Below are 24,232 nucleotides of genomic sequence, written 5' to 3'. Positions count from 1 at the left end.
TCAATAACTACTCTTTTTCTGAAGTCTGTACTTGGTATTTTAGGCTTCTATAACCTGTCCATGGCGCTTATCAACCGCTTCTCTTCCGCCAGTATCCACTATGAACTCTATGCTTCTGCCAAATCATGCTCCTCAAGATGCCCTGCATTTGCCATGCTTAGTCATCAATCCAACGGTCTTCTTGTTCCAGTTCTGTGCTTAAAGAGCACTTCTTGCTCCTCTGCATATGCACACATCCTGTTACTGTATTCACATCCAATTCCTGTTACAGCTCCACAAGATCTGTCTGCTGTGGACCATGTATTCATTCCCCCATTTTCTCATTCTGAGCTTTTATTACCTATTGCACTCATTTTCACACTTTTCTTTTGCATCAGCCAGGAATGTGCACCTGCTATACCATATATCCACGTGTACACCTTACATTTCATGTTTCATTTCTGCCTGTTCCTAAAATAATACTGATGCATGATTAATATTCACCAAATACTCAATGAATGAATGAATTTGCCAAAAATGCATGTTTGTATTGCTATGACAAGTTTTTATTCCTCTATGTTGCCTAGGCTCTCAGATCTTCTAGCCATACAGATATTTTTATGTTAATAGTATTAATCTAAGACAGCTGGAAATAGACTCTGTATTTGTAGATTTATCATTCCTAAACAACTTGAAATTATATGTAGTAAATTTCAGTTCTGATGAAACTCTAATTGATTCTCACATGCTAATTGGTAATTTTATGGAGGTAACTCAGATGGTAGTGATCCTAGCTAAGCCTCTGGCCCACACATTTGAACACAGCTTTGTTTTCCTCTGCTTCTTGTCATATATAAAGTAACCTTCATTAAGGATCGTAAGGGAGTTGCTCAAAATTTTATATCTAGTGTATGCTGTGTTTTATGGCATGTGTTACTAGCTATGGTGCTATTCATGAATTTTAAGAGTGTTATAACTCTCATATCTGTCCTTTGGAAATGTCAAAGGTTTTGGTATAAAGTATTTTGTTTCCTTTCCCATTATATTAAATTTATCCTTTTGAATTAATGTCAATTTTTCGATCCCTTACTTAAAATCTATTGAATAACTTACAAAGAGAAGAAGGGGCCCGGAGTGTAGGGAATATTTGCAGTCCTTCAGCTTTGTGCAAGAATTAGGAACTACAGTTCCCCCGTTTGTCTAGTTTTAGAATGAATGGTTCTTTAATGGATTGGCCTATTCCAGCATTCCTGATTTAAGGTCTGTTGTAGCATGCGACAGTTTTGATGCCAGTAACATATGTGAATTAAATTAAATTGCATTGCAGGATCCAGCCAGTCCGCTCTGACCCAGTCAGCATGCCAGGGTCATCCCGTCCAGTCTCTGATCGAAGGGGAATTTCCACCGTGATTGATGCTGCCTCAGGTAGAAAACCACCTCTAAAATGTGTGCTGGAGAGTTCCGTGCATTTTAAATTTCTTTTCCTGCACAATGTAGAGAATGGTATTTTTTTTTTGCCTTCCTCCTCCTCCTCCTCCTCCTCCTCCTCCTCCTCTTCTTCTTCTTCTTCTTCTTCTTCTTCTTCTTCTTCTTCTTTTTTGTTTGTTTTGGGATATGTGTGCACGTGTGTATGTGTGTATCTGTTAAACAAATACTGTGCCTATATTTGTTGCTAAACAATGCCATGCATTTAAGTATTGTTAAGTTTGGTGAATGATGCTGTGGGTTTGGCACTTGATTAAATGTAATGAACACAGTATTGAAGGCTACAGGGTTGATCACTGTTTTGCCTTTGATCTCTCAAATGTGGAGAAGCAACCTTGACAGAGAACATAAATACAATATATGGATTCAATTTACTCAACCTGTTGAGTATCAAAGTGCTCGATCTGTGGAAGTAGAGTCCAAGTGCTGTAACTTAAATGGTTTTATTATTGAAAGCATAAAGTTTAGAAATTCATTAACTTAACTTTAGTCTATCTATCACAGTTATTAACCACCTATCCTTGGAACCAAGCCATGGTTATGTATCATTAGTATCTGGAAGTAGGTCTTTGCCTCTGTAGGTGATAGTTGCTGCATTAGTATTGTAAAACTGTGTTCTGCCAGGTCTGCCAAGTAATAGAACTGTTTATAATAATACATTTTTCATCTCTGAATGCATTGATAAAGAAAATAAGGACAGTGATGCTTTATATTATGGTGCAGCTGCAGAGCATCTGAAGCTAGCATACAGCAGGGTTTCATCAAGAAAAAGTCTCTCCTGAGTGGAATTATTAAATACTCGGCATTAGTCAAACAGTTGAGTCAGACAGGATTTTAATCTATAGCAATTTCAAAATCCCCAGAGACTGCTGATTTGATTGAGGCTTAAACTGTGAAAGAAAATGGAAACAAACACAAAACTGATTTGTGAAGGTCACTTTTTAAAGACCAAAGCTTCTGTTTCTGATTCTGTGTCTGGATGTATTTTGAAGTTTGAAAGCTAAATGGTTTTGTACGTTTTCTTAGCTTTCTGATTTTTTTTCTCTCAGTGGATCGGACCTTGTGTCTGATTGAGCTGTCCGCATCCAGGGCTGTGCCTTCGTTTGTAGTGTAGACTCTTGCTCGAGAGGGCTCATACTTGTCCTTCTGCTTTCACTTGGCAACCATGCTTGTCCCCTGGAAACAAGCACAGAAATGTGTGAAGTCTCTAGCCTTCCTTCCCTGCATTGAATGAAATATTGAGATAGGTGTCTCAAACAATAAATCTCTTTGATAGTTTCGATCTGAGAGTGCTAAGAGATCTTGCTCATCTGGAATTATCATTTAAAAATTGTGAATCCTGGAAGTGATGTATTGTAACCTAAAGTATTTTATTCAAGGTTACAGTAGTAGCCTTTGTTGTAGGGGTTTAACATTCTTGAACTGCCATATTATTAATGTTTTAGAGTCAGGTGACTCCCAGTCAAGTAAAACACACATCACTAAAGCAGTTGTTGTGCGTTATTAAAAGTTGCCATATTCAGCGCTTTACTCTGAGGTAATGATACTCCACATTTATCATATAGCAGTATATCAATTTTAGCTCTTTGTAAAGATATCCTCATGCCACAGAGAGGAATATCAGTGCACTATTGGCAACCATAGTTTGATTTAAATCTGCTGCAAGAAGAGTTTTTAAAATGATGTTTAAAAAAGGAAACAGATCTTTGCCCTTGATTCACTCATATTTCCATCAGAGACACATTGTAGGAGATTCTAGGGTATTGTTCTACAGCTCTGAGCCTCTGCCTGAAAGTGATAATCTTTTTGAGTAGAGAAAGAGCTTCTTGGTGACTAAGCTCTGTTGTTATTTTTCTAAGCCTGTTTTCATTCCAGAAAGCCATAGTTCCTTTCTGAGACAGAACAATGAAATGTGTGTGCTGCTTTCTGTAACTTGGAGCTAAAGAAACCCTATAGATGAGGAGTTGGACTATTATGAATAATTCTCTGCCTCTCAAATGGTTTGGATCCCTATTGTTCAACGTATTTTTTAAGTGAGTGAAAATAATATCTTGTTGGGGAAACTTAATCTACTTTATCCAGTAGGACCGGTGTTGTAACAGACTTACTTTTCTACTGATATTTAGGGAAGTTAGAGACTAAATGGTTCGGGTTCCTTATAAAAAGAAGCTCATGGGAAAATTCTGTTTTAGATTTTTCTGTTAAAAAGAGTCTAATAAATTTGTATAACTGCCCCTGAACCAGGAAGTACTTCTCTGATTATGGCCATTGGAGTCAGCTGCATATTATGAAGATGCTTATCTGGAGTTCTGATCGCCTTTGCATAGAGATATGACCACTGTGGTGCCTCCTCTGAATGGTCTTCATGGCTTTGTCTTAACCTTCAAGCAATTTATACAATTAAATGTATTGTCTTTTTAATTGTTCTTGTGGCACATTTTATAACTATCCTTCTATTTTAGTGACAGCATTTGCTCTTTCTAAACTAGTGGTGCAGTAATTATTTTTCATATGATTACTTTTCAGAGGCATTTAATGAAATGAAATTTAATGTGATATGACTAGATCTTTGACAGTTGTAACAATTTTCAAAATGAAAATGTTTTATTTATACCTTTATTTATTTATAGCATGTTATGTTTTAGAGCTCTATCTGGCAATGTTATTCTGTTCAAACTAAAAGAGATCAGCAGAGCATTATACCACTTTTGCTAAGAAATTTTGTTTTTATAATTTCTTGATCCTCTAGTATATCTGTGCTTCACTCCTTCACATCAAAATACGTTTCCCAAAATATATATGTTTTGCTTATTAACTTCAGTGATTTAGGCATGGCATAAATTCTATGCCTGTAGATACCTACGAACCAGCTTCTTACTGTCTCTATATAAATATGTGTATTTAGACTGGCAGAACTATAACTGCTTTATAAGTAGATGTCACTCCCACAGCATGTTTCATCTGAACTTTGGTGAGTCAAAATGTACTATCCTAGCTAAATTTTGAGTTTAGATAATTATGAGATGTTCCCTTCTTGACCAAGAAGAAGACCATTCTGGAAAGATACTTTATAGGATTTTACCCTTATACACACAGGCTACGTAGAACAAATGAGATTTGAAGGAACTACTCCATTTTTCATTAACATCAGTGTCTCCAAATCATAGATAATATTTCTAGATGAAGTACTTTTTTTCTCTGTACATTTCCTTTTGGTCAGCTATCTAAGAATTTCTTTTCATTGTTTGTTTTTTTTATAACCTGTGTCCTTCTTTTGATAAAGCTATAGGACCTCTGAAGAAAAAGTAGAAATATAGCTGCCAATATCCTATTCAAACTTTGTTTCTCACATTGGTGACTGATCTCTCATTCCCAGACCTGTAGGCTATACCTGTTGAGTAACTTAATAACAGCTCTAAAGTTGCTTTTGAGCCCTCCAGGCAGAAAGCCTAGAAAGATCTGGTTCATCCTAAGTTTGCTTCTCCTCATTTGTGGTTTTACTATGGAAACTGATGTTTACCAAGAAAGAACTCAAAGCAACTGAGATTTAAAGACAAACGCATGCCTGGTTCATATGAAGAGCAGGCCTCTTTGTCAAACTCTACTAAAGTAAACATTTTAATAGAGAAAATGTTATTGGAAGTGGTAGGAGCAGTATTTATGTACATTCCTGAGGAAGATGACAGTAGAAGGAAAATTGTGACAGTTAAGCAAAATGAGTTCTTATCCTGTAGAGTAGGCTTTGATAAATAAGGTATTAGTGTTATGTCAAGTATTTCTACAAATAAGGACAAAGTTCCAGACTTAGTATTTGATGTTCTTGACTTAAGAGAAATATTATTTTTGTTGTACAGTTGAAGTAATCTAAATAATTTCCAAGAGATTTGTTAATTCAGGAGATACTTTTTCGACACCCATTTTTTCCCATTAGCAAAGTAATTTGTGTACTGAAGAAAATGATATACTTAAAACCCAAACTGATTTGATTTGGTGGATTTTGTAATAATTTTTTTGGGCCTGCTCTGACTGATTTTGTAACGATCATTTGTGCCTGCTTTGTGTATTTGTCATTTGATGCATCAGACGTTTTGTTTTAAAAAAGGTACTTACTAGAGAAGTATGATTGGGTAGGCAACAAGGAGATTATTTAAGTCAAACCTCTGCTGGAAGGAAGGACGTTCCCTTGGGGCATGCTTTTATTTTACAGAGATTTTTCTGATATGCTGGGGGAAGAATATTCCTAGGGATTATATTTCATTGTATCTACAGTTGCCATTCCAATCTGAGGCAGACAAGCTTAGTCACTGTGTCTTACCGCTATCAGAGACACAAGAGATGCTGGTGGTAAGAAGCAAAGAGATTTGTAAGAAACACCATTAGTCTTCCAATGGTGAGGCAACTTAGTGCCGTGATTTTAAAAACTAGAGCTGAATGATGAAAGCCATGACATTATAATCGTGGTTTTGAACATTTGTTGAAACTTTCAACAAGTGATGTTTCCTACCTATCTAGTCTTCTCTGCGTCTGTAAAAAGAGTTTAAGGTTCCCCACACAAAAAAAATTGTTTTTCTTTTTTTGGCAGGGACATGTTCATTATTTCCTAAAATAATTCTCAGATATAAAGGATATAAAGTTCTTTAGAAATATTGATATATTTCTTTGAATACATGATGTGGCTTTCATTTAATGGACTTCCATATATTCTTTGTGATTATAAGGTGACGAAAACCCCAGGCATACTTGTACCTTGAGTATTCAAAGCCTATGTGGGATCAGTAAGAGGATTATGGATGAGGATGAAATTAAAAGAAGGCTTAGTCGTGAACTGTGAACAGTCCCTCAGAGAGGAAAAAGGAGGTCAGCAATTTTACTTTGACACTATTTATGCTTGAGACAGTTAGCAAATATTCGAATTCAGATATTAAGACTGGCTTTTTTATTAGAAAAGAGGAAGTTTATGCTTTGTTTCAACTCTAATGAACACCTACTTGTCCGTATAGAATCAAAAATAGGTGTTAGAGATTAAGAGCATAGGGAAAAGACCTGATTTTGCCCATGAGGAAGGTGATCAGCCACATCTCTCTCCTTCTGACTTAAATATTCCTCTCATTCTTCTTTCTAATATTTATAGGATGTTAGAAGATGAAATTCAAGTTAACAATGTGGAAAATTTTAGCTCAGCACAATTAAGAAAAAAAAGTACCCCACTTGAAGATGAAGAAATTGTAAACAGAAGTAGAAGAAACTGTTGGGAAAGCTTTTTTCTGCTGACACATTGCTTCTTTGAATAAATCTTTGTGTCAACTAAAACCTCGCCTTTGCTTTCTCTATTGCAAGCACCAAGTCCTTGACATGACTTTAAGTCTTTCCTAAGCATTTTGAGAAGGAATTGATGGAATTCTCCCTACTGTTGATATACCGGGGTGCCACATATTTACAAGGGGCTTTTTGGCCAAAAGACCCAACTTTCCTTTTTTGTACCTTTATTACTACATCTTTAATACAAGGCTGGACTGTTTATGCAGTCTGTTGCCTGAGACTGTGGTGGCAGAGGGACAATATTGGGGGCAGTATTAGAATTTGTTTAAGTCTGAACCGGGAATTCCATTTGTCTTAGTGACGTTAGTGTCAAACTGTTAGTGCCACGCTATTTTAAATTGTGTCCAAGAGCCTGAGAGGCTTATGCTTATAGGTGCCATCTATAAACTTAGAAAGAAACAAAAGAGTCTCTTTCCATTGAATATATAAGCCCAGTGAGCAATTAAAAAGCAGCCTGGGACCTCACCCGGGCAACTAGTCAGAACCAGAGCTCATGATAGTCCCCTGGATATTGTTGAAAACTGTCAGAGAAAAGCTAAAGCAAATAATCGAAGTGAAAATAATTGTTCCCAGGAAAAAGTCTTGTTTTGTAAGGTTGGTGTAGTGTAAAGAATAGAGACTAGTAACTTGTGAATCTTTGGCTCTGTTCTCAACTTTGCCTGTAATTACCTGTTTGGGAAATTGCTTCAAAACCCAAGACTTTTCTACCATAAAATGAAGGAATTGAAGTAGATTATTTCCAAAGCCTCTTCCAGCTTGAGAAATTGATAAACTTGTACTTTGGATCACCTTTGAAGAATTTTTAAAAATCAGGGTAAAATTTATATGTAGCAGAAATGTACATATCTTAATCATACAACTTGATGAACTTTCATACCTATGTATATCACTACTCAGAATAAATTAGAATATTTCCATCATTCTAGAAAGTTCCTTCATGCCCCTTCCAGTCAATACTACCTTTGAGCTAGAGATGACCACTATGAGTTTTATCATCATAAATTAGTTTTATCTATATTAAACTTTATAGATACTTTTTTGTGTCTGGCTTCTTAATGGTTTTGAGTTCATCCAGGTGTTACATGTGTTACTAGTTCCTCTTTTTACATTGCAATGTAGTACAAATATAACACAGTTTATGTATCCATTGTCCTGGGAGCCTGGGTGGCTCAGTTGGTTAAGTGGCCAACTTCAGCTCAGCTCAGAAGCCTGGAGCCTAATCCAGGTTCTGTGTCTCCCTCTCTCTCTGTCCCTCCTCCACTCACAATCTCTCTCTCTCTCTCTCTCTCTGTCAAAAATAAACATTAAAAAAATGCTTTTATATATCCATTGTCCTACTGTTTTCTGCTTTTAGCTTATTATGAATAAAGCTGGTATAAACTTTATTGTACAAGCCTTCTTTTTTGACATATGCACTTTTTTTTTTTTACATATACATGCATATATTTTGAGCATATACCTAGGACTGGAATTGCTGGCTCAAGAAGTAGGCATGTCTTTAGCTTTATTAGGAGCCTCCAAGAAGGTATTCCAAAATGACTATGCCATTTTTCATTCTTAGAAATGTATGAGCCATTCTTGTAAATGTAAACGGTAGTTTCAATTTGCTTTTCTCTGATGAATATCAATACTGAGTACCTTGAATATACTTTCTGGCCAGTTGGAGATCTTCTTTTGTAATGTACTTGTGAAGTGAACTTTTATGTGGTCTGTTGTCTTATTGCACTTAAATTCTTTAAATATTTTGGATGTAGGTCTTCTGTCATATTTTACAAATATTTCCTTTTAGTTTATTGCCTTTTCACTTTCGTATTGGTGGTTTTTGACAGCCAGAAGTCCAATTTTTCCACTGTTTTTCCTTTTATGTTTTGTGTTTTAAACAAAAATTTTTCCCCATTCCACCCAGTCTTGAATGATGCTTTTCTCTAGTAATTGTATAGTATTGGCTTTTGCATTTGGGTATATGAACCTTTTCAAATTATTTTTTATCATGCTATAAGGCAAAGATCAAGGTTCAGTTTCTTCCATGCAATTTCTTCTGGCACTATTTATCAAAAAGATACTTTTTTCCTCCAATGAATTTCATTGCTGCCTTTTTAAAAAATCCATGTTTTTCCTGGATTCTCTATTCTGTTCCTTTGATGTGTGTGTGTGTGTGTGTGTGTGTGTGTATCTGCCTTTACACCAATATGATACTGTTTTAAGATTGTAGCGTTTTAGTAAGAGATATAGCAGTTTAATATCTTCACTTTTGCTTTTCATGTCTGTCTTGGCTACTCTAGATTCTTTGCATTTCCAAACACATGTGTATGTATATACATACCAGTAATTCATGGTGTGGTCCACTGACCTATGGAAGTCCCCAAGACACTTTTAAGGGATCGGTGCTTGAAAGCTATTTTTATGGTAATATGAAGTGATTATTGGCCTTTCTTTTTTATGCTGTGTTGATTAAGTACAGATGATGCAGAAGCAATGGTTGATAAAACTGATGGCATCTTAGCATAGTGAAAGCAGTGGTACCAAACTATGCTTGTAGCTATGGGTACTCACTCATAGTTTAAAAAAGCTACAATTACTTAAGAATGTCTATGATACAGACAAAATCATTGACATGTGAAAATTTTATTCAATTTTGCTGCTTGTATACTTCTTTTTATTATTCTATATATCACAGTTGAATTAATGAATGATAGTTGTCTTGACAAAATGCACTTGTGTGATTATTGTGAACTGAACTAGCAACTATTTTCATGGAATACTATTTTATTAGAAAGAACAACTGACAAACTTTGTTTATTCAAACCTGGGTATTTGGCAAAAATTTTCTCAAAAATAAACAAAATAGGCCTGCCACTTCAAAGAAAACAACTGACAAAATTTGTTACCAATGATAAAACTCATTTTCAATTAAAACTTAGAAAATTGAAAATCATATATCCATGTATCTACCACTATTTAATAAGCTCCCAATACTTAAAGACATTTCTGATGAGATAGGTGGTGATATTAACCAGTGTGATATTTTTATGTCATATAATAATATAAATCCACATTTGGAGATCTGAAATATTTTCTGAAAGACCAATTTTATTATATTACAAAAGTATGTATGGTTAATGGACTCATTCCAAATGTAAGAAAGGACAAAGGATTTTCATGTAACAGACTACAAAAGTTAATTGATATCGTTTCAATTAACTTGTTAAGGATCATCTCAAAGAAGAATATTCTAAGAATCTGAAAAGGCTCAGGATCTGAATATGCTCTATCCTTCTCCAGTTACATTTTTGAGTGAGGCCAACTTGTCTTCACATACTCAACCAAAACAACATATCACAACAGATTGAATGCACAAATTGATAAGAGAATCTACCTGTTGTTTATTATAAAAGTTTCTGTCCAAAAAAGTAAAAATTACATTCTTCTCATTATTTTTCACTTTGGAAATTTTGAATAAAAAATATCACTTATGTTAATACATAGAGAGTTTCTTGTATTTTAATGAGTTAATACATAAATGTTTTCAATGTTGATAGATATAAAATACATAAACCTTTTGTGCTCTTTGGAAACCTCAATTTTTAAGAGCACAAAAGGGTCCTGAATCAAAAAATGTTTGAAAATCACTGAGATATAACTATATCCTCATATACATACACATTAAATGTATAATCATCTCTACAGAAATTTAGATGAGATTTCATTGGATCAAATTTTGGAGAATTGACATCTTAAAAATATTCAGTCTTCCAACACATGAACATTTTATAGCTCTCCATTTAGTTAGGCCTTTTTAATTTCTCCTACTACTGTTACATTTCAATGTAAAAGTCTTAAACATATTTTATAAAATTTACTTCAATTATTTGATGTTTTGATGCTAGTATAAATAGCGTATTGTGTTTCATTTTTCAGACTTTTTTTCATAGCATATAGACTACATAATTTTGTTTGTATGTTGAACTTGTATCCAGAAACCTCTTTTTTTTTTTAAATCTTCAAGTTTTTATTTAAATTCCAGTTAGTTAACATATAGTGTAATATTAGTTTCAGGTGTAGGATTTGGTGATTCATCAGTTACCTACAACACCCAGCACTCATCACAAGTGCCCTCCTTTCTAAATTCATGTATTCTAATAGATTCCTTTGGATTTTCTACTATGTAGTCATTGATCTGCAAACAAAGATGGTTTTCTTTCTTTCTCATCTTTATACCTTTTATTTCTTTTTCCTCTTTATTGTACTTGCTTAGACATTCCAGCTAAATGCTGAATAGAAGTGAAGATATTGAACATTCTTGTCTTAATCTTAGAAAGAAGTTTTTAATATTTCTGTATAATGTTACATGTAATTTTTAAAATGAAAACCTACATTTGAATATTATTTCTTTATTGGAGTGAGGAATAGTTGGGCAAAATTCATAAAAGAATCAAACTGACATTCTAAAACTGAAAAATATACCTTAAATAAATAATTTGTGGAATGGGCTTAATAGTTGACTGGATGCAGAAGAAAAGGATCAGAGACTCAAAAACAAGTCAAAAATTATCAGACTGAAGCACAGAGAGAAGAAAATAATGAAATAAAACAACTCAGTGTGACAAGTATGTGGGGTAATATTAAACTGTCTAATGTATGTGGTTGTTACACATGGATGACAAGGAGGGAAAGGGCAAAAAAAAAAAAAAAGTGAATGGCTGAGAATTTTCCAAAATTACTTAAAGACCTGAACTTTCAAAGTTTCAAGAAGCTCACTATACCCCAAGTAGGATAAAAACAAAATCACATGAAGGCATATCAGAGGCAAACTGTTGAAATCCTTAAATCATGAAGCAATTTTAAAAACTCCACTGTATTTCTTTATTTCTTGGGTTCATATTTGGGTGAGAGTTTAGAGTTATGACAAAATTAGGGTGATTCTTAAGTTTCTTTGGCAGTATGAGATCCCCATCTCCCAGGGATCTATGAGGAATCTTTAGGATATTCACCATTAGATAGAAGTAAAAGATATGGAAAGCCAGTATTTATTGATAAACAGCTCTGTGCCCAACACTGTGCTAGGTGCTTTTACATGGCTTATCCCACTGAATCATATTTAATTAGGATCACAGGCCCATCTCAGAAATATGCAAAGCGTGGGACCTAAGACACCTAGCTCCTGATACTTAGAATTACTTAAAGTGCATTATGGTGACACCTCAGATAAGTCCAAATCTCCTTTTACCCTGACTGATCAAATATTCATTTCAAAACACTGTATGCTGAAATGAGTCACATGGGAGTTGAAGAAAATCAACTATTCAGGTGGTGAAAATGTGTGAATGCAGCTGGCAGATGAAGTTCCAGTATGATGAATTCCCAACTTGTCCTTATTGCTGCAGGCAACAACTGACAGGCCTGACTGGTCATTGGCTTTCCATTTCTGGCATTGATAGGACTGAAAATTCTTCGTGTCACAGATACTTAAAAGCTGTCCCTGTTATAGTGGATACAAACAGTGCTGGAGGGTCCTTATTGCATAGAGATGTAATCAATATGGTCTAGAGTTCTTGACCCGAACCTATAATTATCTGGATGTTATAAAGGTAGCTTGTTGTTACAGAAAATGCTTATATTCAGAACTTTGGGACTAAGTTGTGAATGGAGAGAAGAAAAATAGGAGCTTTGTCCCTCTTCCTATATTTCACAGTATTTAGGAAGCTATCATAGTAATCACAGAACAGAGTATTCTTATAGGATTAGTAGAACATTGTATCATCAGGCTTTGGGGTGCTGAAGTTTAAATCTTACCTCTGATGTGATCCTAATCCCAGAAAAAGTTGTGACTTTAATGTTTTGCAGCTTGTGGCTATGATTGTTTTGAATGCCAAAATGGGGGGGGGGTTGTTTTTGTTTTTTTTATTGAGCCAAATTCCTGGATTTGAAGTGCAGCTTTAAATAATAATACATTTTGAGTTTGCTATTTTCCTGCTGCTAAGAGTATGGTGAAAAAAGCTGGGTAAGCATACATTACAGCATCTGTGATCCATGGGCAGGAGTGAGCAGAAGGAGATGACACTGGTAGCAGTTCTTAAGTCATTGTTTGTACTGATGTGTTTAAGTATATTGTGATCGAGATTAATTTGCCATTGAAAATAGTGGGGGAAAAGGCACAGAATGACTTAACAGGAGATGTGAATCCTGATTCCTCTGTTACTGCTTGGTTTAACATAACTCTGGATGGCATTATTATTGCCTATCCATGCCTATGGATAGGATGCCTTGAAAAAGAGGGGGAAAGTAATGTTTTATAGTAAAGGGCTCTTTAAGAACAAGAGCTGTCTTTGTAGGTCTCATGCCTGGTATTGGTGCTTGTCATGGAGCAGATAATCAATATTTGTTGCATTGTTGATTTCTGATAGAACATAAGGCTTAAAATATACCATAAACTGATTAAAATTTAATAACATTGCATCTTTATATCTACATTACATCACTTACACCTAGAAAATATGATCTTGGCCTAGAGTTCTTTATTAGAGTTGCCCTTAGGTTTATTGTCACTATTTCTTTGTTTGGGCCCTTAGTAAACTGTGTTATCAGTAGGAATATTTTTTTTTATTTTTATTTTTTTAATATTTTTGAGAGACAGAGAGAGACAGAGCATGAGCAGGGGAGGGGCAGAGAGAGAGGGAGACACAGAACCTGGAAGCAGGCTCCACACTCCGAGCTGTCAGCGCCGAGTCTGATGTGGGGCTCAAACTCACAAATTGTGAGATCAGGACGTAGGCTGAAGTCAGACACTTAACCGACCGAGCCACCCAGGCACCCCCAGTTGGAATATTTTTGCAGAGCATTTCAAATGATCTTTCATGTCATTTTTTAAAAGCAGCATTATGTTTAAGTAGTTTGTTTCTCATCTTTGATAGCTTTTACATAATCAGATAATAAAAATAAGGGAATTATGGCCCTCAAATCAGTTGTGTTTTTGTAGTATTAGGCTTGCATAGGAATTTGTGTTTTAAGGTTATCTTTACAAAGCATTCACTATAGCAAATTCCTGCTTTCTGGAATCTTCTCAAGCCTGGAAAACTGAAAGCAATGGACCTGCTTTTGTTTTCTGGTCATACTGGGCTAATTTTCAGACATATCATTGTATGGTTATTTAGGGCTGTCTTTTAAGCTTGCCTGTCTTATACATGAACCCAGGATATTAGCATTTAGGGATATCTGACCTAAATTCCATTAAACCAAAATAATTTCTTGAAGAATTGCCACCATTTTTGTAATGTCATTGCAGTTCAGTGACTTGTACTTATGCTCCAGGCAGCCCTGTGAGACTTGGTATCTTGAGTCTTAAACCTGTTTTACTTTGTTGAGCTAAGAATATTGGAAAGACCACAATTATTCTATAAATGCTTCATGTTAAGATTGGAGAGAATACCAAAGTTACACTTGAAACTTTAATTGAATTCCCGTTAGTAATCCCTTTTTTAGATGCGTTTATATACTTTTCAGATGAACAATGTTTGCATGATTGGGAAGAGAAAAGACTTTCATTTCACTCTTCTGTTTCTCTCTACCTAAAAAGGACACTTACAGCATCCATACTAGTCCCTTTGACATTCTCCTATTGGGCTGACCTTTCCTATGTTAGAAATTTTTAGCCATGAGTGAATACCTTTAAATAGAGTATTTATAGCCATGGTAGGATCCTAATTCCCGGAGTCAGAGGGCCTAAACTAGAGAGATCTTAGTAAAATGTTGGTATGGTGCCTGAAACTTTTCATTTGCCTTGAAACCTGTTCTTAATTTTACTCTTTATTCCAATTCACCCCATTGATTAAATTAATTGCTTTCTCCGCTGCTCTTAAACTTTTACTGTTGTGTTTATCACCTCATATTAAAGTTAGTTGGGAACCATTTCCCATTCTAGACTGTGAGCTCATCTTTGTGCTCCCCACAGCACCCTGAATGGTTCTGACCCATAATAGGCACTCAATAAATGTTAATGAATTCAACATTTCAGCATGAAATATTGAAACCAAATTTTTGCATTTGACTAGATACAGTAGTTGCCTTTTAGGAAGGGAACTGAGTGGCTAGGGAACAGAGATAAAAAGGAGACTTTTTTTTCAATGTAGTCTTTTAGAACATGTGTATGCATTATCCACAAAACATAAATGAAACTGTTTAACACCTAACATATTTTTCAGTATTTGATAGGTTACCATTGCAAGCTGTTTGTTTGTTTATTTACATAAATGAAGAAACTGAGGTTAAGGGATGTTAAATAACTTGTCTGTTGTCACATAGCTAGTAGGCAGCAGAGCAAAGATATGATTCTGTGAAACCTTCACTTCTTCCAGGGTATTAAATAGCATCTTGGCCACAATAGCCTGCCTTGATTTCATTCATATGATTAGCAGGTGTTATATCTGACCTAGGAACTGTCTTTATTTATTTATTTATTTATTTATTTATTTATTTTATTTATTTATTAAGAGAGACAGAGCACAAGTGTAGGGAGAGGGTCAAAGGGAGAGAGAATCTTAAGAAGGCTCCACACTTAGCCTGATGCAGAGCTTGATTCCACAACACTGGGATCATGACCTGGGCTAAAATCAAGAGTTGGGTACTCAATCAACTGAACCACCCAGGTGCTCCTATTCTTTATAGCATATATTGTGTACATCATAGAATTCTTCAACTACAGCCTTTCCACTCTTAGGTGGCACCTCTATTTTAAGGAGCCATTGGCCAGACCTCTTTGATAAGGTTTTGATGGCTCACGTAGGTATTCCTGCTGCTGACAGAGAAACTCTTACTCTTTAAGCAGTAAATATTTACTTTCAGCTAGGAAAGCCACTATCAATCAGGTAATGTTTTCTGAAGCTGAAAAAGGCATTCACTAAAGAATGGTGATTGCCCAAGGTCACTTTCTTTTCCATCTGCTTGTGGGCAAATGCACACTAAAAGAATACTAGTGTTTGAAACTCACAATTTATTCTGTATTTGGGGGTAGGGGAGAGGGAGGCAAAGTGATGATATTTCTCTTAGAAATATTTTTAATTGCTTTTTCAAAGTATGGATTAAAGCATAAAAGAAGCCAAAAATGTCCTGATACTAAATGGACTGGACACCTTGATCTATCATGGCATAATATATGAGTGGGGATTCCCAAAGGACCTTTGTACACTACAATATTTATTACTATAAAGATCTATGAGTTCTTAGCCACTTTGAAACTTATAAAAGCTGTTCACATCCCATCCACTGGACTTGTGTTTTCACATGTTTAAGTTATTCTTGTTTGTTTTGTATAGTTTATTCAGAAATAACTCCCCACTTCAAATTCTGAAAAATAATATCTGGCCCTTTAAAAGGTGGAGAAAAAAATTCAACTCGGGTATGAAAGTGTACGTGAGAGAGAAATGTATTTGCTTGCTTTTCCTGTCCATTAACGCTTGGGAACTACAGGATCTTTAACCAGCCCATTTATGCCTCTGTTTTCTCATCTGCAAAATGGCAACTAAATATTTGCCTTCTATTTGGTTGACATAAACAAAATACTAACAAACCCGAAAGGCTCTGGATTGATACCTCTGTCAGCTCCTGCTGTCGAAGGTGGAATTTTCACTTGTAGTTTGTTCATTGTTATTTCAAGAATAAACATTATGGCTTGTTCTTGGTTTATTATGGTTTATTTTTAACATTATAGTCTTGGGGCACCTGGCTGTCTCAGTCGGTTAAGCGTCTGACTCTTGAATTCAGCTCAGGTCATGATCTCATGGTCCATCGGATCAAGCCTTGTGTTGGTCTCTGTGCCGACAGCATGAAGCCTGTTTGGGATTCTCTCTCTCCTCCTCTCTCTGCCTCTACCCTGTTTGCATGTGCTCTCTCTCTCAAAATAAATAAATACGCTTAAAAATAAAACAAAAACAATATAGTCTTAAGAATAAAGAAAGAAGTTACTAAGGAACATTAATGAATATAAAACCACTAACATGCACAAAAATAGCTATATGCAAACTAGTAGGTGTCCTTGACTGAGACAAAATTATTTTGAGGTGGTGATCATGAAAATTATCATAATTTTAAATTATGTGTTTCCCTACTTATGAAGGAAACCTAACTGGACTATGTATTCTGGGAAAGTTATAACATTAAAAGACAATAAATACGATATTTAACATCTCTATTTAAATCTTGAGTTACATGCAGCCTATACAGTTCCTGTGCTGCATATTAAATTTTATATATGATGAATAATACCGTTTTTTTACAATATTTGATTGCTTAATACACTGTGCTAAGTACTTCATATACATTAGCTTTTTTATTCTTCATAAAATTCCCATGAGGTAAAGGTATTGTTATACAGTTGACCCTTGAACAATGTGAGAGTTAGGGGGGCTGACCCCCCTGTACAGTTGAAAATCCATGTATAAATTTTGACTCCCCTAAAAGTTAATTACTAATAGCCTGCTGTTGGCCAGAAGCCTTCCTGAGAACATAAACAGTCAATTAACCCATATTTTGCATGTTATATATATTATATACTGTATTTATATACTGTATTCTTATAATAAAGTAAGCTAAAGAAAAGAAAATGTTATTGAGAAACTCATAAGGAAGACAATACACATTTACAGTACTATATTGTGTTTATGTTTTTAAAAATCCATGTTTAAGTGGACCCATGCAGTTCAAACCCATGTTGTTCAAGGATCAACTGTAATTCCCTTTTTTCAGAATAAGGAACTATGACTCAGAAAAGTTATATATGCTGTACTATCTTCCACTTTGGCAATGCCATCTGAATTTCTTTGTCATGAATGTGTTTTATGTAGCTCTCTATTAAATTTTATTTTTGATAGGTGCATTTTTAGAATAGGCAGGTTACATGTAGCAGAAGTACATGAACTTTGTGGTCAAGTGTAAATTCTGTCCTTATAGCCAACCAGGTATATGACCTTGCGTCTCTTTTTCCTTAAGAAGAATATAAGAACACCTGTCTCCTATTGGGAAAATTCATAGGACATTTGTAAAGATTCTGGCCATAGCCCAGGTATACAACAAGGACTCATTAAATGTTAGTTCTTTCCCTGTTACTGTTACTTTATTTCAATGATGATGATGATGATGATGATGATGATGATGCAGCAGCAATAGCTTTTACTATATCAAAGTTTTGGTACACAACAAGGACTCATTAAATGTTCTCTCCTTGTTACTTTATTTCAATAATAATGATGATGATGATGATGATGATGATGATGCAGCAATAGCTTTTACTGTATCCCAAAGTTTTTGTTTTCTATATATTTTATGTTTATATACCTTTGGAGACTGGCTATAGTATTGTCCTCATTTTATAATTGAGGACACTGACTTTGAGAAGTGGTAGATCCTATGTTGGAAGCCAGGCAGTCTAATGCCAGAGCTTGTATTCTTAACTAATATGTAATTTTCTTGGAAGACATGTTCCATTAACAATAGATTACATTCTGATATTTTAAGCAACAGTTTAAATCTCAGAAATCGTCATCCCACCCCCTCCTACACCATCCATTTCTTCCAGTTTCAGATTGTGACAGTATGACAGTTTCTTTCCTGATCCTCATTTGATTCCTATGGTAAGTTTGTTAGATTAGATATGTAGAGACCTTTCTGATTGTAAAATCTGTGATCGTATATTGTTTGGTTACATTTGCAGTATTCTGAGGCAGCTCTGATAGTCCCTTAAGGGAAAGGGATTCATCACTGATTTTGATAAGGAATATGTTGACTTCTTGACTGAACTGAAATTAGCCATTTCATGGGAGTTTTGGTGGGGACTACAGAACAGGAATTAACTCCTTGAGCTGCTTCACTCCTTAAAAAGAGGAACCTCAAAATAGTTCTGCCCAAACGGATTTGACTTTAGGGATGTTTGTTTTTGCATATAAATACATTTCACTCAGTCTTCAGAAGGTACTCTGTCTTCAAAAATGGAGCTTGTTTTGTTTGCGAGGGGAGCAGACCACCCTCTGGAGTATGTTAGACTGGCTGTTTACATTTGGTTTTAACTGTCTTGGTCTGTCCCTGTCTCTCCTTCACTCTTTTTACCCCTCTCTCTGTTTCAGTTTGTCTTCTGTTTCTCTTTCTCCTGTCTAGCTTCTATCTTCCTATTTTGATAATTCTGCTTTATTTCTGTAAGTGAAAGACTCTCCCAGGATGCTGAATATGCCTTTATTTTTACAGCACTCCTTATATGCACAGAAGATTTTAGCTTGGCTGTAAAGCTTGCTCTTGGCATAAATTTGGCAGATAGTTTTTAGCCTGGGTGAGACTTTTTATTGGGATCATGAAAGTGTTGGGCCGTCACTGCCCTCCACTTTTCCTTCTTGAAGTATGACATTAGTGGTTTTAGCTCTTGTTGACCCTTCTTTTTAAACCAAAGCTTTATAGCTTATTAGTGCATAGTGTGGATTTTTCTTATGATATGTTGGAGGGAAAGAAAAAAACTCCTCTAAAGTTACAAATGGTTTCACTTACCAAAATGATTATTTCTCTTGGAAAGTTCTGTCTTTTCTTTAAAATTTCCGGGAGTTGGGTGGGCTCGATGTCCTCTCTCCCACTCTTTCTCTACCCACACTCTCACACTGGCAGAAATGCTGAGAGCTTTAAGCATAATTCCAGGCTTCTAGGAGGCAAATCATTGACCAAGGAATAACCAAGATACGCTTATCTGCTGTTATTTTTAAAGAAAGTTTTTCAGTCAAAATGGAAGTAAGGACAGGATGCTGCAGGCTTGTTTTTGACTGTTTGTTTCACTTATGGAACATAGAACAGATGCTTTAGAACATCAATAATGAGTATTTCAGGCACCGTTGGGGAATTGAAATCTATGCTTTTCAAATCTGCAATTAATCTCATACTTCGTCATTTATTGGATCAAATAGTTTCATTTGCTTAGGATCCAGGTCAGCGCCTTGAGCTCCAAATCAGGTATTACTTGTACCTTTGTGAGAGATTCTCTGCTTTGCCCCTATCTGTTTCTGCTTCATTTAAGCGTCTTCATTTTTCCAAGGCTTTAATGAAATAAAAATTATTTGCCCTCTCCCTAAAAATAATACTTAAAAAACTTTTATCTTACATTTTGCTTATCAGAGTAACTTTGCTCAGCCTTGGAACAGAGCACTCTTAATGTGAGCCCGATAGATCTAAGCTTCTGATGGGTCCACAAGAAACCACTGAAGAAATTTAAGGATTTCCTGGCCAAAGCAAGGTGTGTCCTTCAGTAGGGTTTCAGATTATAACATAAACCTAGATACATCTGAAAAGAAGAAAAAATGTGATTTTTTTTTTATCACCATAAACTGTATAAATACATACTTCAGGTAACCTCCATAGGTTGCCTCCCTGCTCTTGGCTCAGCAGTGGATTTTAATGGAGCCACTTCTGCACCTCTGCTCTTTCATCCCTCCCTTTTTATGAGAATAAAAAGTAAATTGGGTGCTATTTAAATATTCTCAACTTACATTTATTGAAAACTACCCTGCCGTGGGGCATAGCACTTTGAAAAACTGCCTTGCTTTAGCCCAGTTTTCCACCCAGGTGGTTTACCCCAAAACCTGGACTTTGCTTTACTCAGACTTTTAATTTCTTTAAACTAAATAGAAGGAACCCAGTTTCATTTGTGAGGTTTTTCAATAAAAGTTAAGTGGAGTGTGGCTAGGAAACCAGACCTGTGAAAAGCCATGACTCTGCTGACACTAGAGGAAAAGCTACAGAATTCTTATACTGCTTTTGCTTTCAGTGTTCAGGAGAAAAGAGGAAATGAGGAAGGTGGAAGAGCTTTGGTGCTGGTGCATTTTAGGAAAGCAGGGGAGCAAGGAAAGTTTGTTGGGGTTCATGTGTCACTTACTGGTGCTTTATTTGAAAGTCTCCCCTACTTGTAGGTCTATGTTCTTTCTAGAAAACTTGTCAAGTACAAAAAATTATAAAGAATAAAATTTAAAGACTGATTTCATTCCACAGGTATAATTAGTCTTAACATTTTGGCATATAACTTTTTAGTGCCTTTTTATTTATAAAATATTAGAAAATTGGCAATACATTAAACAATATTTTGTAACTTGCCTCATTTACCATCAGCAGATTTCTTTTAAGTAATTATTTTTTAAAACATAGACAAGTTTTGATGTGTAGCTATTTTGCGAGAGGGAGAGAGAGAGTGAGAGAATCCCAAGCAGGCTACATGCTATCAGTACACAGCCCAAGATGGGGCAAGATCATAACCCAAGCTGAAATCAAGAGTCAGATGTTTAACCAACTGAGCCACCCAGGCACCCCTCAAAACATAGATAATTTAATAGTTATATTCTTTGAATCATTTGTCTAATCTTCTGTCATTAAATTTTTTGGTTTTTAATTTTTTACCATGCTAATTAAGAATAAATAAAATTCTTATATATAAATCCTTGGTTTATATATTTCCAAACATTTAAGGAAGAATTAATATCAATTCTTCTCAAATGCTTCCAAAATAGAAGAGTAAAGAACACCTCCAAACTCGCTTTACAAGGTCAGCATTACCCTGATAGCAAAACCAGATTAAGGACACTATGAGAAAGGAAAGTTACAGATCATTATTCCTGGTGAACATAGATACAGAAATCCTTAATAACCTATTAGCAAACCAAATTCAACAATATGTTAAAAGGATCATATACCATGATCACATGGAATTTATTCCAGGGATGCTTGGATGGTTTAACATCCACAAATCAATCAATTGGTGTGGTATACAGCACATTAACAAAATAAAGGATTAAAATTATATCACCTCAACAGATTCAGAAAAAGCACTTGACAAAATACAACTTCCATTTTTTATAAAGACTCTCAACAAAGTGGGCATAAGAGGGAATGTAAAGGCCATATGTGACAAACCCACAGCTAACATTATACCCAGTAGTGAAAAGCTTAAAGGTTTTCCTCCAAGGTCAGGAACAACACAAGGATGCCCACTTCTGTGCTTTGATTCAACATAGTATGGAAGACCTAGCCAGAGCAATTAGGCAAGAAAAAGAAATAAAAGTTATCCAAATTGGAAAGGAAGAAGTAAAACTATCACAATTTGCATATGACAGATGTTATATATAGAAGCCCTAAAGACTTCACCAAAATACCCCTAGAACTGATAAATGAATTCAGTAAAGTTGCAGGGTACAAAAACAATATATAAAAATCAGTTGTGTTTCTATACACTAATAACAAACTAACAGAAAAAGAAAACAATCTCATTTACAATTGCTTTGGAAAGAGTGAAATACCCAGGAATAAATTTAGTGAGGTGAAAGACCTGTGTATGGAAACCATATGACATTGATGAATGAAATCAAAGAAGACACAAATAAATGGAAAGATATTGTGTGCTCATGGATTAGAAGATTTGATATTGTTAAAATGTCCATTCTACCCAAAACAGTGTACAGATTCAATCCATTCCCTATCAAACTTTTAATGGTATTTTTCACAGAAATAGAACAAACAATCTTAAAATTTGTATGGAACCACAAAAGACCCTGAATAGCCAAAGAAATCTTGAGAAAGAAGAACAACATGGAGGCATCATGTTTCCTGATTCCACTCTATATTACAAAGCTATAGTAATCAATACAATATTGCCATAAAAATAGACATATAGATAAATGAAACAGAATAGAGAGCCTAAAAACAAACCCACAGATATATGATCGATTAATTTATGACAAAGGAGCCAAGAATATACAATGGGGAAATGATAGTCTCTTTAAAATTTTTCTTAAAACTTTTAATTGATTTATTATTTTTTATTTTTTTAGAGAGAGCATGTGAGTGGGGGAGAGGGGCAGTGGGAGAGAGAGAATCTCAAGCAGGCTCCATGTTCAGCACAGAGCCTGACTCAGGGCTCTATCCCACGATCCTAAGGTGACCTGAGCTGAAATCAAGGGTCAGATGTTCAGCCACCCAGGCACCCCAGGGTAGTCTCTTCAATAAATAGTTTTGGAAAAACTGGATCACTATCTTACAACATACACACATTTCAACTGAAAATGGATTAAAGACTTTAATGTAAAACCATTTTGAAACCATAAAACTCCCAGAAGAAAACAGTCAGTAAGCTTGACATTGGTCATGGCGATAATATTTGAATTTGACACCAAAAGCAAAGGCAATGAAAACAAAGGTAAACAGTTGGGACTACAGACTACAAAGCTTCTGTACAGTGAAAGAAAACATCAACAGAATGAAAAATTAACCTATGGAATGAGATAAAATATTTGCAAATCATGTATCTGATAAAGGGTTAATATCTAAAATATATATAGGGGCGACTAGGTGGCTCAGTCTGTTAAGCTCAGGTAGTGATCTCACAGTTCATGAGTTTGAGCTCTGCTTTGGGCTCTGTGCTGACAGCTCAGAGCCTGCAGTCTGCTTCACATTCTGTGTCTCCCTCTCTATCTCTGCCCCTCCCTTGCTGTCTCTCTCTCTCTCGCTCTCTCTCTGTCAAAAATAAATAAATATTTAAAAATTTAATAAAAAATAAAACATATATAAAGAATTCATACAACTCCATAGAAAAAAAATTTTGGTTAAAAATGGACAGAGGATCTGAATAGACATTTTTCCACAGAAGTACACAGAAGCCAACAAGCACATGAAAAGATGCTCAACATCACTAGTCAGCAGGGAAATGGAAATTGAAGCCACATTGAGATAGCACCTCACACCTATTAGAAATGGCTATTGTCAAAAAGAAAAAGGCTATTGTCAAAAAGACAAGAAATAACAAGTGGATAAAATGGAATGCTTATGCACTATAAATTGGAATTTTGGACAGTAAATTGGTGCAGCTGCTGTGGAAAACAGTATGGAGGTTCCTCAAAAAATTAAAAATAGAGGGACGCCTGGGTGGCTCAGTTGGTTAAGCATCTGACTCTTGATTTCAGCCCAGGTCATGATCTCACGGTTCATGAGATCGAGCCCCGTGTTGGGCTCTGCGCTGCCACTGTAAAGCTTGGGATTCTCTCTGTCCCTGTCTTTCTGCCCCTTCCCCACCTGTGCACATTCTCTCTCTCTCTCTCTCTCTCTCTCTCTCTCTCTCTCTCTCTCTCTTCTTTTTCTCTCTTTCTCTCTCTCAAAATAAATAAATAAATAAAAATTAAAAGTAGAACCACCATATGTTTCAGCAGTTTCACTTTTGGGTATTTATTTGAAACACTAACTTGAAAAGATACCTGCATCCCTGTGTTTGCTACAGCATTATTTACAATAGCTAAGACATGGAAACAACCTAAGTATCCATCGATAGATGAATGGATAAAGAAAATGTAGTATATATACAATGGAATATTTTTCAGCCATAAAAAAGAAGGAAATCCTGTCATGACAACCTGGATAAAATTTGAGGGCTTTATGCTAAATGAAATAAGGC

The 24,232-nt window shown here is 35.3% G+C and overlaps 1 protein-coding gene and 1 long non-coding RNA gene across 2 annotated transcripts in view; both read left to right on the top strand.

The window, feature by feature from the left end:
* Window positions 1-24,232, top strand: part of BCAS3 (BCAS3 microtubule associated cell migration factor) — a 619,018-nt gene that overhangs the window by 346,359 nt on the left and 248,427 nt on the right. The window contains exon 25 of the mRNA XM_058702849.1: window positions 1,307-1,404. Coding sequence (XP_058558832.1) covers window positions 1,307-1,404 — 98 coding nt within the window. The remainder of the gene's footprint in view (window positions 1-1,306; window positions 1,405-24,232) is intronic.
* Window positions 1,412-23,904, top strand: LOC131497733 (uncharacterized). Its single transcript, XR_009255113.1, has 2 exons — window positions 1,412-3,497; window positions 6,596-23,904. It is a non-coding gene; the product is annotated as an uncharacterized LOC131497733 (long non-coding RNA).

The sequence above is a fragment of the Neofelis nebulosa genome, chromosome 16, assembly GCF_028018385.1.
Source record: "Neofelis nebulosa isolate mNeoNeb1 chromosome 16, mNeoNeb1.pri, whole genome shotgun sequence".
NCBI classification, from domain to species: domain Eukaryota; kingdom Metazoa; phylum Chordata; class Mammalia; order Carnivora; family Felidae; genus Neofelis; species Neofelis nebulosa.
This window is presented reverse-complemented; position numbering and strand designations above follow the sequence as displayed.